Raw genomic sequence first — 18926 nt, 5'->3', positions numbered from 1 at the left:
CCTGTTTTTGTTTTTATGACAAACTTCGTGAATCGGTTAATTTATCGCGATTGGTCGACGTAGCAAGTGGACTCTGATTGGCCGAGACACCTGTCAATCAAGCGAGAACGTCACTTACGTCTTTGTTTTTGTACGAAAGTCGTGTTCAAATCACGACTGCGTTCATTCATAGAATAATATTTATGTACAACGGTGAATGTGATGTGGTCACTCTTGGTACTGCATCATCAAGGACGATCGCAGAAACAACGTACACAGACGTCGCTAACTTCGATGTGTGCGTGCGAGATGAATTTCAGACGTAAGAACACGATACGATAATTTTTTCTACGATAATTTTTTCTACCCGATCAGTTTGAGAAAACTATTTATTGTTATGCGAACTTCGGTAAATTAACGATTTTGCGAAGTTATTTAAATGTACGCGTTTTACTTTTATGTGCTGCTAACGTTTTAACGTGTAGATAAGTCCGATTTTTTTTATTTCACGTTTGGACAAAAACTTGCGTGTTTTTTGTTTGATGAAACAAAAGAGTTTTTTGTGCTTGATGACGCGTTCTTTTTGTGTTTTTTGGCAAAATATTTTTTATGTTTTTTGTGTTTGACGTGGTGTTCGTGTATTTTGGTGTTTGCGGATGTATTTTTTGTCGTTTTTGTGTGTTTTGTGACATATTTTTTATGTTTTTTTCGTGTGTTTTGTGATATGTTTTTTGTGTTTTGTGTTTGACGTGGTGTTTTTGTGTATTTTTGTGTTGGCCAACATATTTCAAATTTTTTTTTGTGATGTCTTTTCGTGTATTTTTGTGTTGTATAGCATATTTTCTGTGTTTTTTGCGTTTGACGAGGTGTTTTTGTGTATTTCTGTGTTTGCTGATGTATTTTTTGTGGTTTTTGTGTGTTTTGTGATATGTTTTTTTGTGTTTTTTTGTGTTTGACGTGGTGTTTTTTTGAGTTAGCCGTCATATTTTTTTTTTTTTTGTGATGTCTGTTCATGTATTTTTGTGTTTTGTGACATATTTTCTGTTTTTTGTGGTTTTTATGTTTGACAAAGTGTTTTTGTATATTTTTGTGGTTTTGTGGGATTTTTTTTTAATTTTTTTGTGTTTTATGACACATTTTTGGTGTTTTTTTTGTAATTTCTTTGTATTTTTTGGTGTTTTATGACACATTTTGGTGTTTTTTGTGTAATTTCTTTCTATTTTTTGGTGTTTTAAGACAAATTTTTAGTGTTTTTTTGGTGTTTTTTGCCACATTTTCTGTGTTTTCCGCCCCAGCGTCGCTGCTCGGTCTCTCTCTTGGCATTCACCGCGTGCCTTAATTGTATGGACATTTAAATCAAGGTCCGCTGTGAACACGAGGAGAGAAAAACCCACAATTCACCTCACTCCTGCCCCCCCCCCCCCCTCTTTTATACATATATACATATATACATTAACCCCCCCCCCTCACTTAATCCCATCATCCATTGATCAGAGCAGTTTCCTGTCGCTCCATCAGACTCCGTCTCTCTGGCTTTTTATCGCTCAGATTCCACGACCTTCACGCGACTCCACAAATCAGGAGGCTGTCGTGATCCTTTGTGTGTGTGTGTGTGTGTGTGTGTGTGTGTGTGTGTGTGTGCGTGTGTGTGTGTGTTTCCATTCAAAGAGCATTTTTAACATCTATAAAGGACAAAAAATTACATTTTTCAAACCAGTTTTATGTTTTAATGAGCGTTAAAATCACTGTTGTCGTTATATTTGTGCGACTTTTGATGCTTTTAACAAAAATCTGTTCAGTTTTGGTCATAATTTGTTTATTTCACACCCAGATTATATATATGGAAAAATATCCGGATTAAGCACGTTAGTGTAGATTATGTTGTTATTTACGGATGATTATTGTGTTTCTGTGGTTTCTCAGCTGAAATTTAAAGATGCTATAGTCGAGTGTGTGTGTGTGTGTGTGTGTGACCTCCACATTATAATCTTCACGCTGTCATTTTTTTTAGGATTTATTGACAATTTAAAGGTTGACGCTACGTGTTGTTGTTTTTTTTCTTTCCTCCGCCTCCTCGACTGAATCACAGCGAGCGAAAAAGAACAATAGAAGCAGCTTTTTCTCCACATTTTAATCCATTTTCATGGAATAATTTGCCAGTTTTCGAGTCTCATTTTAAAGCCTTTCGTGGTTTTCGCTTGGTTAAACGTCCGTTCGTCTCCTTCTCGTTCTTCAACATCCGCCATGAAAACCGTCTCTGAGTCTTTTGAGTCTTTTAAATCTTTAAATCTTTAAGTGCTCGATCATAAAACGGTATAAATGCCTCTTCGTCTGATGGCAGACGAGTGAATGTGAAGCTCTGGGAAATTGATTTCCATACCAGAGAGAAAGCTGTAATGGCTTCCTGGAAGAGCGATAATGCAGCAGCAGGAGAAGAAAGAGAAGAAGAAAGAGGTGTATTTTTTTTACATTAACAGTGGGAAGAAGAGATAAACGAGGCTCTGCAGCAGCAGCAGCAGCAGCAGCAGCAGCAGCAGCAGCAATAATGCATGTTTGTCTTATAGACAGTTCTGCAGAGGAGAGAGGACCATGATGCTGCTGCTGCTGCTGCAAACCAGAATTTAAAAAATGCATCAAACATTCGACTCGTTTTCCTCTCTCTGCATCGTCTTCGTCGTCGTTATAGTCATTTTTAATGCCTTGCTCGGCGGCGGCGGCAGCAGCAGCAGCGGACCCATCTGCAGCCTCATTAACCACAGAAATGCTAATGACCCAGATAGCTTCTGTAGGCTAAAATGTAGAAGGGGGGGAGGGAGGAGGAGGAGGAGGGAGGTGGGAGGTGAGGGGGGGGGGGGGTGACTGCCTTTGTGGGGGTCGTGTGTGTGTGTGTGTGTGCGTGTGTGTGCGTGTGTGTGTGTGAGATTCAAACCCCGCATATCTATCAAATAGGTTTAGGTTCAAATCTGCGTCGACTGCAGCAAAAACGTGCTTTTTCTTATCGTATTGTAATGATATTGTAATGTGTGTTTTTATGTAAATGAGGCTGTCACGGGGCGTGTGTGTGTGTGTGTGTGTGCGTGCGTGTGCGTGTGCGTGCGCGTGCGTGCGCGTGCGTGCGCGTGCGTGCGCGTGCGTGCGTGTCCATCAAAGCCTCAGCACAGAGAACGCAGAGCGGTGAATTTTTTACGCAGAGCTCGACAGCACTGCGGCGTTTAGCAGCCGCTGATTTACTGCACGTCGTCTTCGTCGTCTTCATTTAAATAAATAAACAAATAAATAAATAAATATAAGCAGCAAAGAACAACAAAGAACTTGAAGTTTAAAAAAAAAAAAAAAAAAAACTGAAATGAAAAAACCTGACTGACAATACCTTAGAGCAGCCGAGGAAGACGAAGAAGATGAAGAGGAGAAAATGGCACAGACGTGATTTCATTCATTATTAAACCTATATATAAATATAAATATATATTTTTTTCGTTACCACATAAATGCAGAAGAAGAGGAAGCGAGTCTGTGTGTGCGGTGAAGACGGCCTCATCGCTGTGTCCTCCTGTGGACGAGGACGACGAAGAGGAGGAGGAGGATGATGATGGTGGTGCTGATGCTGCAGCAGGAGCGTCCTTCATCGTCTTCGTCTTCATCTGCAGAAGCTGCTGCTTTTCTTCTTTTCTTCTATTTTTAAAAACAAATTCTATTCTGTCTTTGTTTCTCCACAGAATCTCAGGTTTTAGTCCACAGAGACGACGAAGACGACGAGGAGGACGAGGAGGAAGAGGAGGAAACATCCTCACCGTCGCCGCTGAAGCTTCTGTCTGCGCTGCGTGGAAACAGAGTCTGTGACAGGAGGGAGGAAGAGGAGCTGGGCGCAGTCAGATGGAGAGAGAGAGAGAGAGAGAGGGAGAGGGGGAGGGAGAGAGGGATGGAGGGAGAGAGGGGGGGCTCCCTCCTCCTCCTCCTCCTCCTCCTCCTCTGAAAGATGAAGCCATTTTTTCGTACATCCTCCTCCTCTGTCTGAGGAAAAGAAGAAGAATCTGACGCTAACTAACGCTAACGTACTCCATGTTTACATCAAAACAAGAAAAAAAAAAACCACTTCCTGTTTCCCCCCCCCCCCAAAAAAGAAACGCCCATATATGGATCTGCTTCACTCGACCGTTTTCACGGCGCATAGACGTAAGCAGAGGCGGGAAATGGAACCCCCAACCGTCGCCTCCGAATAATCTAAGGATGCGTCTTGAAGTGATCGTTTGTAGAAAAGAAGATTCAGGGTTTCCTTGTGCAAACTGAATTTCCTCCCGACCACTAGGTGGAGTATTGAGCCCCCGCTCACCGAGCAGAAAACGCATTTTCACAACAGAAGAAGCCGTCGCCAAAGATAGCGTCCGACTTGGTAGGACTGCGTCCTATTCCCTGTATCCAGACTTGTAGCGCCACCCGGTGGTGAAGTCAGATACTACAGGACCCTGATGCGTGAGTGTACCGCGGTTCCACAAAATGTAGCGCCCGCGCTGGACGTTACGCGGTCGGTGCAGTGGTTTGCGACGAGTTTTCTACGGTCCAAAAACAGATTTGGGTATTAGCTGGAATTAGGTATCCTGACCACTAGGTGGAGTATTGAGCCCCCGCTCACGGAGCAGAAAAAAACATTTCTACAACAGAAGAAGTCGTCGTCAAGAATAGTCGTACGACGCTCGAGCTTGGTGGACCTTTCAGCCGATGAACCGCTCGAACCAGATGTGTCCGAGGGAGCTTTAGCATCTTTTTCTTCTTCTTCTTTGGTAGGAATGCATCTAATTCTCTGTGTCCAGACTTGTACCGCCACCCGATGGGGAATTGGGATACTACAGGACATACCGCGGGCTTAATATGGGTGCGTTCCACAGGGCCACACGGAGTTTGCATGTATTTGGTCTTTCTCCTGGTTTCCTCCTACGGTCCAAAAACAGATTTGGGGGATTAGCTAGAATTAGGTATCCTGACCACTAGGTGGAGTATTAAGCCCCGCTCACGGAGCAGAAAAAAACCCATTTCCACAACAGAAGGAGTCGTCGCCAAGGATAGCCATCCGACACTCGATCCGGTAGACCTTTCAGTTTATGAACCGCTCGAACCAGACGAATCCAAGGGAGCTTTAGCATTGTTTTCTTCTTCTTTGGTAGGACTGCGTCCTATTCCCTTTATCCAGACTTGTAGCGCCACCCGATGGTGAAGTCAGATGCTGCAGGAGCCTGACGTGCGAGTGTAGGTACAGGGCCTCGCGGTTGGTGCAGTGGTTTGCGCTCTTGCCTTTGCATCAAAGAAACTCCGGGTTTGACGACCCGGTCAAATCAAAGGTCTTTCTATGAGTTTGCATCTGCTTGGGCTTCCTCCCACAGTCCAAAAACATGCAGATTTGGGGATTAGCTAGATAGCTAGATACTCCACCTGACCACTAGGTGGAGTATTTTGACAACAGAAGAAGTCGTCGTCAAGGATAGCCATCAGACCCTGAAGCCGGTGGACACCCCGACTCCTCAGAGCCGTTCGAAACTAGACGTGTCCGAGGGAGCTTTAGCATACTTGTCTTCTTCTTCTTTGGTAGGACTGCGTCCTATTCCCTTTATCCAGACTTGTAGCGCCACCCGATGGTGAAGTCAGATGATGCAGGAGCCTGACGTGCGAGTGTAGGTACGTTCCACAGGGCCCTGCGGTTGGTGCAGTGGTTTGCGCTCTTGCCTTTGCATTAAAGAAACTCCGGGTTTGACGACCCGGTCAAATCAAAGGTCTTTCTATGAGTTTGCATCTGCTTGGGTTTCCTCCCACAGTCCAAAAACATGCAGATTTGGGGATTAGCTAGATAGCTAGATACTCCACCTGACCACTAGGTGGAGTATTTTGACAACAGAAGAAGTCGTCGTCAAGGATAGCCATCAGACCCTGAAGCCGGTGGACACCCCGACTCCTCAGAGCCGCTCGAAACCAGACGTGTCCGAGGGAGCTTTAGCATACTTTTCTTCTTCTTTGGTAGGAATGCGTCCTATTCCCCGTGTCCAGTCTTGTACCGCCCCCCGGTGGTGAAGTGTTGATGTTTGGGCCTGTGGAACCTGTGGAGCGTTTGCGAGCCGGTCTGTCCAGGATGTGACCCTCGCCCTTCAGCTGAGATTGGCACAGCGCCCCCCTGTGACCCTCACGTGAAGGACAAAGCAGTAGATGAACAGATGGATGGTACGTTCCACTTGTAGTCGGCAAGGACGGATTAGGACTCGTCCAAACCTCTGCGCCACTTTTCACGATATTTTTTCGCGTTGGTAGTAAGTAGTATATCGTACATCCTCAAAGTGGGCGGAGTCTTTTGAACTGATCGACAGTTTTCGGATTTGATTCCTTCGTCGGACGTCGCGCTCGCGGCTCTTCCGGCGACGACACTCGCTGACCGATCCGTGACCGACAAATCTGACGACGACGTAAATCCTCGCTCAGAGCTAAGGAAAATTAAACTTATTTGATTGACGCGACTCATCCGTGGCTCCCCACACTTTGTCTTTGTCAAAATAGTCGATGATGACGTAAGTATTAATCCATTAATTGTCGCTCAAACGACGCTCACTTAATCCCATAATTACAGTTAATTCTTCGACGTGCTTGGGTCGAGCTGATTCTGTTCACGTGATTTAGTCTTTTCTGTCAAAACATTTTTCATTCTCAAATTTTCCTTTAATCTTCTCGTTGTGGACGTTAGCGTGTTAGCATAAAAAACTGGGTCGCGCTCGTGACCCTTCCAGTGACGACACTCACTGACCAATCGGTGGCCGGCACTCTGACGAGAAATGTCCGACTTTCGAAAATTGGACCAAACCACGCCGACCCGCGACATGGGATTGATTCTAAGATGGCTGCCATCGTACAAAACGCAGCGACTTTTATCGTTAGCAGTAGCACTTGTGTTGTTTTTGTGTCACAGTAAATCTGTCCGTGTTTCTGTTTGTGTTCGCAAAATGCCACGTAGCTTGTTGCTAACGGCTGCTATTGCTAACAACGGCTAGCCCTGAGATTTTTACGCACTGTCCCTTTAATTCTTAAAAATACGAATCTAAATTAAATGAGCCAATAGCATTAGCTAGCACAACCTGAATTTTGATTTAAAGTAACATGAATATGAATTCATATTTGCGAATGTTAGTTCCGACGTTAGAAAATTAGCATTTACAAATTTAAAAGTTGATTAAAATCAACAGATACACTTTTATTAACCATAAAACTACTTAAAATGACGATATTTTAATGTAAATTTGATATTTTTTTACTGTTACGCGAGGCTGTGTGCATTCATTTGTCCATTTTCAACTGAATTTTGTGTAAATTTGGATATTTTCTCAAATATTTGTTTTTTGTAAACCTTTAAAAAAGTGCTCAGATTGAAGGAGAATGTTTCACAGAGTGGAGATAAAAAAAAAAGTTAATTTAAAGAGATTTTAATTAGAAACGTCCACAGGGGGCGCTAATGTGTCCCATGGTCTCTTCCTGGAAAAGTTGGAGGCACTTTTAATTTCTTGATTCAAGTTAAGAAACACACAAACAAACGTTGCAGTGGCGATAAAAGTCCTTTAATGTGAGGTTTATTGTATTTCAACAGCAGAATAAAATACAGAGTTTTCAACATAAGAGTCAGAGGACTGAACCACAGCAGGTGTCTAAAAAAAAAACAATAAGGAAGTGAACTGGACTAAACCGTGGTTGTTAGATTATATAATCTAAATTCAGATTATGAATTCAATATATTCAAACAACTCATAAACGTATATATCGGAGTTTACTAAACGTTTGTAACACTGCTGCAGAGGTCACGGTGTCCAGCAGAACCGAACCCCGTTAGAAACCGTGTCACTTTTATTTTTGTTTAACTTTCTAGAGATAACAATCACTTTATGAGCGTTTACATCTGGGTTAATTAATATTAACGACATGTTGCGGTGAATTCGGCGAACATTAGAGGCAAATTAACGTGGGTAGAACCGGTAAAATACGAGTTTTAAATAATTACTCTCAGTGGAGTTAACGTATGCAAACGTAAAAAATTCATATTATTTGTTGGATATCACATTTTGGATAAATATTGTATGTATACTATATACAGGTGCTAGTACTACTATATACTGTGCGTAGTAATTGTTGTATAACACATTGTGTAACGTTTACACAAGCCGTGAAGCTCCGGCGTTAAGTAACGCTCGCTGTCATCACGTTAGCCGCTAAGCTAACCATGCTAGCAGCTTCGTCATCGCCGGTCGCAGGTTCAATGGTCTCCTCTTTCTCCTCCTCCTTCTCCTCCTTCTCCTCCTCTTCTTCTTACTCCAGGCTCCGGCAGGTTTGCCGGCATTTCATCTTCTATCGAATGGGAGAGATGGCGTCCAAAGCCCAGATGCCGACCCCGGAGGAAGCGCTTCCCGGACGGGCAGACCTCATGAAAGTCTCCGGTAAAAAAAAAGCTCTCTGGAAGTTAGCGTTAGCATTAGCATTAGCATGTCCGCTCCTGTGTGTGTGTGTGTGTGCGGGGGTAACAGGTGCAGAAAAACCGAGTAAAACGAACTGTTTTATCGGTTAATTTTGGGACGAAGTTGCGTCTCTTTCACGCTGCTGTTGTAATATTAAGGGCAGTTTTATTTATGAAGTTTAATCAAAGTGAATTAAATAATAGTTATGTATTAATTTACCGAGTTTTGGCTCAAACTGAAACGTTTAAACGACTAAATGAGTCGTCAACTGTTTTCATAATCGATTATTCGGTTTTTGACTGTTTTCACAGTCATTCAAACCAATTTATGTGATTTTTCAGCTTCTTAAATATGAATATTTTCTGGTTTCTTTGCTCCAATTAACAAAGAAATCATTAAAACTGAATCATTTTGATATTTGATCAATATTTTTCAACATTTTATGACATTATACAACCAAACGATTACTCGATTAATCGAGAAAATAGTCGTTAGTTGCAGCCCTAGTTTTGTCTTTGTGTGTTAAAAAAAACACCATTTATATATTAAAAGAGAACAAAAATAAAGGTTATTATCATAATATACTTTAATATATTAGGTTATTATATATTTACTGGCTTGATATTGCAGTATAAACCTGAAAAGTACAACTTTTAGTATTTTTAGTAGTACTTTTTCTCATTTTGTCTTTGTATGTTTAGCCTTTTAAGTGTTTACATGTCAAAAACTACAATTTATATATTAAAAAAGAACAGCAATAAAGGTTATAATTATCTTAATATATTTTTTATATATTAGGTCATTGCCTCAGTATTGCAGAATAAACTTGAATTGTACAACTTTTAGTAGTTTTAGTAGTAAATAGTTCTGACGTAAAATAAATAGTAGTTTTTCTAGTTTTGTCTTTGTATGTTGAGCCACGCCTAAGAAGTAAATACGTTTTTACATGTCAAAAACCACAATTTACATATTAAAAGAGAACAAAAATAGAGGTTATTATCATAATATACTTTAATATATTAGGTTATTATATATTTACTGGCTTGATATTGCAGTATAAACCTAAAAAGTACAACTTTTAGTATTTATAGTAGTACTTTTTCTCGTTTTGTCTTTGCACGTTACGCCTTTTAAGTTTTTACATGTGAAAAACTACAATTTATATATTAAAATAGAACAAAAATAAAGGTTATTAGCTTAATATATTTTTAATATAGTGGGTAATTGCCTCAGTATTGCAGTATAAACTTGAAAAGTACAACTTTACTGCATTAAATACAAAACTGTAGCAGCACATGTATAAAATGACCCTTTCTGCTAAAATAATAAAGCTGTAATAAGTTAATTTTATCATCAGTGAAGGCGTAAATACAGCACATTTAGAGCTGAAAGTGTTTGAATGTTTGAATTACACATGTATATGTTTTAAAAAAATGCATAAAATGTGAAATATTACAGAAAACGAGTTGAACGCGAGCGAGCGTGTCAGGAATTTAGCCGTGGATGTTGTTGTACTTTATCTTAGTGTTTACAGGAAATGATCCAGAGAAACAGGAAATGATCCAAATGTCTTTTTAAAACTAATTATTGTTATTTCTTGTTGACATTATTTCGCCCATTGGTTGTTTGTTGAATAATTTTTCTCGAAAACCTTTCTAAATTGCGATGTTTTCCAATTGTTTTGTTCACAAAACCTAAATTATTTAAAGCGCTAACGTGTGACTAATATAGCGACTCATTTACGACCATATCTGTGAAGCTAATGTCATTTATTTTGAGATGTTTTGTTAAGTCGGTGATTTGTGTGTTATTTGAAACATTGACACTTAAATCCTCAATCAAAGCTTAGGAAAAATTAAAGATTATTTGATTGATGCGACTCATCTGTAGTAATAATCCGTTAATTGTCGCAATTAATCCCATAATTACTGTTAAATGAAGGTTAAATCCTGAGGTGTGATTTCCTGGTTATTCACGTAAACAAAACAAAAATGCTGTTGTTAGTTATTGAATGTTTCGACGTGTTTGGGCCGAGCTGATGCTGTTCACGTTATTATTTAGTCTTTTCTGTTGCGATTTTTGAGGCTACGATTCGATTGAAACTGCGTCAACGTTAGCGCACGTTAACACGTGGCAATTTTCTATGTGAACTGCCCGTAAAAAGTCGCTCGCGACGTCGTGTTTACGTGATTATTAGGAGCGCTGCTCTTTTAGTTTTTAATAAACAGAACGCTCCAGTTCCACTGTTGGCGCGCTAACATCGCTAAAGGAGCTAACGCAGCTAACTGGCAAACGGTGCCTGAACGAAGTTAACCGCCGCTAGCACCGTTAACGCGCCCAACACTATACTCGTTATAAAAAAAACATTCTGAATCGTATTAAACGAGAATCGCGATTCTTACGTGAATCTTTTTTTTTTTTTGGCCACACCCCCTTAGTCTTTTCTGTCGTAACATTTTGTCATTCTCAAATTTCCTTCAATCTTATCACGGTGGACGTTGAGCGCATTTGCCAAAAAAATTGGCCGATGCCAATAGTTTGCCGATAATATCGCAAACATCATCCCCCTCTCTCCGATAATATCGCGCGTCCGCCAACGGAGTTACGGACGGATTTGGACGACATTTTCAGGAAATGTCCTCAACGGGACCAGGATCAAGTGATTAAATTTTGGCCGTGATCCGTAGACGCTATAATTTTTTGTTGGCCACACCCCCTTAGTGTTTTCTGTCGTAACATTTTGTCATTCTTAAACTGCCTTCAATCGTATCGTGGTGCACGTTGAGCGCACTAGCTCAAAAATTGGCCAACTGACGGCAACAGTTTGCCGATAATATCGTACGTCCTCTCGTTACTGGCGTACGTCGGTCAGTTAGCAACGTAACTCGAAAAGTGTAAGACGGATTTGGACGAAATTTTGCGGAAATGTCCGCAACGGGACCAGGATCGAGTGATTGAATTTTGGGCGCGATCCGTAGACGCTATCGCTATCGCTATTTTTTTTTTTAGGTGCTGGGCTGCCTTGGCGGAGGTCCGCGCTCTCCGAGTGCTTTTTCTAGTTACTGGTCTGTCATAGGTTTTGCCGAGTCATTGTAACAAGAAAACGCCGTGTTTTGGTCGCTCTCACGGAGTCATTGGGTAAATGTGATAAAAAAAGTGTGTGTGTGTGCGCGTGTGTGTGTGTGTGTGTGTGTTGGAAAAGTTGGCAGTCGGGGGGGCATCTGGCACCAACCTTGAGCCCTTTCACTACAAGTGAGGACTCTGAGTGTTTGGCACATGATGAATAGATTTGAACTGGCACTGAGCGAAAAGACCAGACACACACACACACACACACACACACACACACTCGCCGGCCTTTAACGGCGTAAATAGAAGAACTGAGCGAAACGGCGCCGTGGTAAAGGGGGTCGCGTTTGGACGTCAAGAGGACGAGTTTGTTTGGATTGATTCATAACCCCTGCGTCGTGTTTTGATATTTTAGGCGTTTGGAGTTTGTTGTCGGGGAAAAAAAGAAGAAGAAGAAGAAGACGAAGGAGGATGTTGTTGTTGTCGGGGGGTGGGATGGGATGGGATGGGATGGGATGGCGGTGGAGGGGTTAGGAAGGCGGGGGTCCGCCACGGAAAAAAGGACGATCGGGACGGACGCTGGAGCGTCGCCAAGGATTCTCGGGAACGCTGCCACGATCCAGAGAGAGAGAGAGAGCGAGAGAGAGGGGGATGAAGAAGGAAAGAAGAGAGAGGATAGAAAAAGCCATGGCTGGAGTGGAGAGACTTGGCAGGGCTTCCCCTCCTTTGTCTGTCTGGCTCAGAGGCTGCAGCGCCAGAGGAAATCAAGAAATGTCCAGGCTGTGTTTGCAGCGGTGGTGCTGGAGGTACGGCGGGGGGAACGAGCTCAGCCTCGCTTTTATCACCAAAAAGAGGGAAAAAGAACTTTTCCGACGGACTGAAAACTCTGCTCCTCGGGGGAAAAAAGGAATACGAGGAAAAATACTTCGAAACAAAACAAAACAAGCCCCTTTTTTTTTTAGCCTTTTCTACCTTTTTGTCCGCATCGGGGTCAGCGATCGGATTACGTGACCGCAACGTCCCCTAACCCCGACGCGTAGCTTTAACGCTAACAACAAAGAAGAAAACGTAATGTTCGGCGTTTTCAGTGTGGAACGATGGCGGACGATCGTTAACTCCGACTCTGAAGGCCGAGCGTCGTCGGGGGGCGCCAGGAAAAAGAGGTCGGTGACTGAATTCGCCCGGAACTTTCATGTGTTTGCAGGAATATCTCATCGTTTTCTTTCCCTTTAAATGAAAACATTTAGTTAAAATGCGACATTTTTTTTACGTCCGACGCAGGCCGAGCTGAGAAAAGGCCAGAAATCGGAAAACAAAAGAGCACGTGTTTGAATCTGGAGATGCATTATAGCACGTCTTCGTTAGCTATTTGGACGACGCGCGACTTTGACTCATTTTGTCGTTTGTGTTGTCGGGATAATCGTGAACGTGTAAAACCGTTAGCACTCCGTGTCAGTGACGAGCTAGCCAACGTACAATCTTATCGCGATTTATTTTGAAGTGGCGCAAAGCGTTTTATTCCACTCATTCCACGATGATCCGCACATTTCATTTATTTACGGATGCCGTTCTCGGGTGCCTTTGCTTGGGTTCTTCGGCCCACGACCTGGTGGGGACGCAAGCTAACTACTGATCGGACACATGCCAAGGTCTCCCCCAGGTCAGTTATCGTAAAAGTGTGAAATCCGATATTATCTGCTGACGTGAAAATTTTAAGTTCCCATGACTCAGCAATATGTTGTAATACCTTTTGGATTTCAAGTGAAGAGCCCTCAGATCGTGGTTAAAGGTGCGGATTAGCGGATTACGGTCAAAATATCGCCTAATTAACGATGCCCAGACTGTTAAAGATGGTGCGCGCTAATTTCTTACTTTTAAAGGTGAAGAATATTTGTTACACAGTCGGAGACTGATGTCTTTGAAATAGCACAAATGTGTTGATAACAGATTGGACTGATGTCGGTATCGGCAGATACTCAAATTTGTGATATCGGTACTGGAAGATACTCAAGTTTGTGCTATTGGTTTAGGCAGATATTCAAGTTTGTGATATCTGCATTGGCAGATACTCAAGTTTGTGATGTCGGTATCGGTATATACTCAAGTTTGTGATATCAGTACTGGAAGATACTCAATTCTGTGAAACCGGTATCGGCAGATACTCAAGTTTGTAATATCAGTGTTGGCAGATACTCAAGTTTGTGATATCGGTATCGGCAGATACTTAAGTTTGCGATATCTGTATCAGCAGATACTCAAGTTTGTGGTATCGGTATCGGCAGATACTTAAGTTTGGGATATATCGGTATCAGCAGATACTCAAGTTTGTGATATCCGTACTGGCAGATACTCAAGTTTACGATATCGGCAAATACTCAAGTTTGTGATATCGGTACTGGCAGCTACTCAAGTTTACGATATCGACAGATACTAAAGTTTACGATATCGGCAGATACTCAAGTTTGTGATATCCGTACTGGCAGATACTCAAGTTTACGATATCGGCAGATACTCAAGTTTGTGACATTGGCATCGGCATATACTCAAGTTTGTGATATCGGTATCGGAAGCTACTCAAGTTTACGATATCGGCAGATACTGAAGTTTGTGATATCGGTATCGGTGGTGTTTTGACATGTTACTCCTCCCTCTGACTCCTCCTCCTCCTCCTCCTCCTCCTCCTCCTCCTCACAGATGGAAACAGGTGAAAACAAAGTGCTAATGAAGAAGTTAATGTCGTCCTCATCACGGCGTCGGTGCAGATGTGCTCTGACATCCAGCAGCTGGTCTGTGTGTGTGTGTGTGTGTGTGTGTGTGTGTGTGTGTGTGTGTCTTAATTAGCGAGCGCTCTTGTGGGTGTAAATCATTATTATTGTGGCTTGTTGTCGTTTTGACGGAGGAAAAAATCTGCGGCGCCGCTTTTGAGGGTGAAAACAGGAGATTATGATGATGATGATGATGATAATACTGATGTGCGTCGCTTATTAGGAGATGAATCGGATCTAATTTGGAAATGAAAAGCCGAGTTTCTCTGTGAAATCAGGTGGAAACTTTTACTGAAGAATCCACAGCTGAAAATACGCTCAGTGTCACCTGGAAGAGTCTCTGAACTGTTCACTCCCCTGCACCAAAGACCAGTGAGAAAATGTCGATTATTACCGTTCATTTTAGATCATAACTGCTTTATTTCTTGGGCTTTTTCAAAGTGTTATTAACAATGAAAGTGACAATAAATATGGTCAAAATTCTGCAAAAAAACAAATAATTTAAATTAGTTTTATTAAATATGAGTTTTTTTCAGTATTATTTTGTAATCCCATGTATTTTTTTAATCAATATACGATGATTATCAACGCAACAGCCTTTAAAACCAGCTAAATATATCGTTATAAGGTAACGTATTCCGCCTCATGTCACGATATAGATATAATATCGACATTTCGCTAAAATGTAGAAATGTTTTCATGACGATAATTCCAACTTTTATCAAATTCTGCTTATCTGAACCAAAGAGAAAGCATGAGTGGAATAAAATGAACAATTTAAGGCTATTTCTGTCATATTTCACTAATAATCTTGTTGATTAATTCTAAGAATAATGTACTTTTTAAAAACAGATACCAAATATTTGCTTTTTACAGCTTTTGCGATGGTTATTACGTGTTTTGGGGGTTAGGTTTCTGGAAAATAGTCAAAGAATAAATATTTTTTAATGGTAAAAAAAACACAAAAACAAAACCGTTGCACTCAAACTTAACTCAAAAGTGGATTTTTCCGTGTCTGGACATCATTTTTTTAACGTTTTCCGACATGTTTTGGTCCAAACAACTCATCGGTTAATGGAGAAAACGCGTTATTCAACAGGTCAAGAGCAGGTGGAAGGTCTCAGTGTGATTGTGGTGTCAACACACTCATGGTTATGTGTTTGATTCAGCGGTGAATCCAGGGGAAATCGACCCTAACGTCTAAACACCTCTTGTACGTCGTCGGCGTGCAGGTTTAGCCCTTTTTAACCCTTATCTAGCGCCACCTTCGTCACGGCCGTTACCACGACAACACAGGCGTTGTTTGTCGTTCACACACGGCGCGGTCTCTGATAACCTTGACGGGTCGGAGAGCGGCGGCGTGAGCGCGTGACGGGCGTGATGGTGAGGATGATGGTGGAAACAAAAAAAAAAGACGATTTAGAGGTTAAACCGCGTCGACGTTCGACACTCGTGATAATGTCACGCGGGAAAAGAGCGACACTTCAGCCGCGAGAGAGTTTGAAGGTCACGTAGCGACATGCGCGTCAACGCGATAAGACGTGACGCACGATATTAGAGCAGCGCGTCCATTATTTCAATCAAAACTTTCATTTTTCTGCCACTCCTGCTGCACCAAAGCCCATAGAGAAAATCAGCGATTTGAAATCCTGTCATAGAAGCGTTTTTGATCCACTGCTGCCTCCGTCTTCTACTTCAAATGTCTTATTTTGTCACTTCTGTGCATTTTATTCGTTGTTTGGATTCACCTCAGTGGCACAACCTTAGCAAATCAGGCAACAGTTGACCAGCAGCTCCTGTTTCCTATGAGCTAAAAAACGCTGATTTTCTCTATGAGATTTGGTGCAGTGACGTGAGAGTTTACAAAGTTACATTTGTAACAAACTTACTTTGAAACAAAGTTACAAAGTGATACAAAGTGAAGTTTTCTGATGACAAAGGGCTTTTTAATGGCAAGCTAAGTTAGCAGACGTGCTAATATCGTAGAATTAAGCAGCAGTATATTTTATTGCGTTAGCTTAGAACTGGGCGATATGTATATAAAAAAAAATCTTATCTTATCGTTCGATATCAGTATTAATCATTAAATATACTAAAATTTCTACTGTATATGATATTTCAGATAATACTTGGTTTATTTCTTTGGCTTTTTAGTGAAATTAAGGATATTTAGAAACAATGACATGGTCAAATTCTGCTATAACACAAACAATTAGGCTTGAAATTAGATAAGTGTTATTAAGTGACCTTTTTTCTTGTATAATATTTGAGTATTCCATGTATTTTTTTAATCAATATATCAAGATTATCAACGTAACAGCCCTTTTAAAACCAGGACAAGTCATCACGATATCTAAAATCTAAGACCAAATTACGATAAAGATAAAATATCAACCTCGGATGTAAAATAATTTATGTTTTTAGTAGTGCTGTCAAACGTTAACGCTATCACGCTAACGCACGGCGCGTTTCTATGACGACTGACTGGGAAAAGACGCCCCTAACGCCATGTTTACGTGACTCCCGATTGTTAAAATGAGTCTCTGAAGTAACGCTAAATTATAAAAACAGAGGCACACACACGCAGTACACACGTACGCTGGTTGTTTGTTAGCGCTGCTCTTTTCCTTTAATAAACAGACCACTCCGCTAACACGCTAAAATGAGCTAACTGGTAAACGGCGCCTGGACTCCGGTGTCACGGCACGTAAACATGGCGTCATGCGCGTCTATTTCCGGTCAGTCGTCATGGAAACGTGTCATGCGTTAACGTGCGTTAACCTTTTGCACAGCGCTAGTTTTTAGCCTTGAAAGTAGATCAGTGTGCTAAATATCTTCAAAGTGACTTGCAAACGCACCTTGGGCTAGCCGTTGTTAGCAATACCAGCCGATAAGAGCGCTGGACGTGGTATTTTGCGCAAAAAAAACAGCGTAGCCACATGCTAGCGGCAGTGCCGTTAATGATAAGCGTAGCAGTCTTTGTGTGGTATGAAATTCCGAGTTTCGACTACATACAAAACTTCCGACTACCTAAAGAAACGGAGCGTCACAAATGTAAAACGTCCTTCTCCGCCCTCGGTTTACAACAGAAACCCTCTCGGTTCCGCCCACTGCTGCCGACAGTTATGTTTCCATAAGTACGTGAGAAGTAAAGCCCAGAAAGCCATTACGTGAACAACATACAGACGCACCCGACAATTTTACAGATTCAAACGTCTGAAAGGGTCCAATCAGTCCGCCATCTTTTCTAAGTGCAAAGTGCATTAAGTCCTATTTCCTGCCCCCCCCCCCCCGCCTAGACCACACACTGTCTCGCTGCTAATGGCTTTGAGTGATTGATCGAGTCAAATCCTCAGGGAACCGCACACATACACACACACACATGCAGCTGTCAATCAAGCAGATGGTAATTCAATATTATTATGTCGTCCATGTAATGTGCACTTTCCTGATGGGGAAAATAGAAACATAGAATCAGGGTTCGACCCAAGTACGGACTCTCGAAATAACAATTATTATTGTTAATCTGCTTTAATCTGAAGGGAAAATTTACTCAAGCCCCGGGAACGGTGGAAATCAATCCAGTCCTCGTGAGAACCTTCAAATCTCTGATGTCAGCGACTTGTTGTTTTTGTTGTTGTTGTTGTTGTTGTTGTTGTGGATCTGTTGGGGGTGGCTGACTCATTTATTCCAGCACTTACTCAGCTTTTCACACGTACGTTAACGGCGTCGAGTTTTGACGGCGGACGCTGTCTGACGCCTGCTGCCGGAGGCGGCTTTTTGGACGAGCGGCGTCTCTCGTGGACGGACTGAGTAGCACGAGTTGCTCACGCTTGGTTCGTTGGCTGACAGATGACCAGAAATGGGTGGGCTGTCTTCTTGAAAACCAGGAAGTGACCGTGCATATTGTCGATATGGGCAGTTTCGACCCTGTGGCGACCTCTATAAAGGTCTTTTGTCCAGAATCAGCTGGGATTGGTTCCATTTACTCCCCGCGACCCTCATGTGGAGGATGAAGTGGTAGAAAATGGATGTATGGAAGTCTAGTTCTAACACTAAAGATGGACTGAGAACCTTCACAGAGAAAGATCCACCATCCGTCGCTCCTGGGGTCCATGATGACCAGAGGAGGTGATATTTACGAGCTATTAATCGCAATAATGGAAGATTTTTGCTCATGGTTATCGTACCATCGTAGTCTCATACCGTCCCATGACTATTCTGGATAACGTCCATGTAAGAACACAGCAGGAGACGCTTCCGATAGTTCGCAGAAAGTGATCGTTTTTGTTGTCCAGAACGTGCAAAGTGGAGTTGAGCTCACGTTTAAATCGGAATTACAGCTAATGTGTCTGGCCGGGCTAGGACACAACGTGCTAGGGATCGGGTCTGGTCGGGCTTGATTTTTTTGGGCCCGATCTAAGCTCTAGTGCAAAGGTTCCAACCCCAACTGGTCCATTAGCTAACCCCCCAAAGTTCACTGGTTGCGTAGCGTGTCCGATCAATCGCGGAAGGTCCGAGTGAATACGCGACACTCCTATTTCTGGCGGATGCCGCAGCATAGCCGCACAAATTCCGCGTTGAGGCCACGTCGCGTTTCACTTCACTACGTCACCGAAAGAATCCTTGCAAGCCTAGCTTA

General features: G+C 42.1%; 1 protein-coding gene across 1 annotated transcript in view; it reads left to right on the top strand.

The window, feature by feature from the left end:
• The first annotated feature begins 8239 nt into the window (after nucleotides 1-8239).
• The window catches only part of msraa (methionine sulfoxide reductase Aa), a 37949-nt gene continuing 27262 nt past the window's right edge, over nucleotides 8240-18926 (top strand). Inside the window, exon 1 of the mRNA XM_083898840.1 lies at nucleotides 8240-8432. Coding sequence (XP_083754966.1) covers nucleotides 8255-8432 — 178 coding nt within the window. The 5' untranslated portion in view covers nucleotides 8240-8254. The remainder of the gene's footprint in view (nucleotides 8433-18926) is intronic.

Source organism: Microchirus variegatus, assembly GCF_963457635.1.
Source record: "Microchirus variegatus genome assembly, chromosome: 12".
NCBI classification, from domain to species: domain Eukaryota; kingdom Metazoa; phylum Chordata; class Actinopteri; order Pleuronectiformes; family Soleidae; genus Microchirus; species Microchirus variegatus.
The sequence above is the reverse complement of the archived record's forward strand: the minus strand, read 5'-3'. Positions and strand labels throughout refer to the sequence as shown.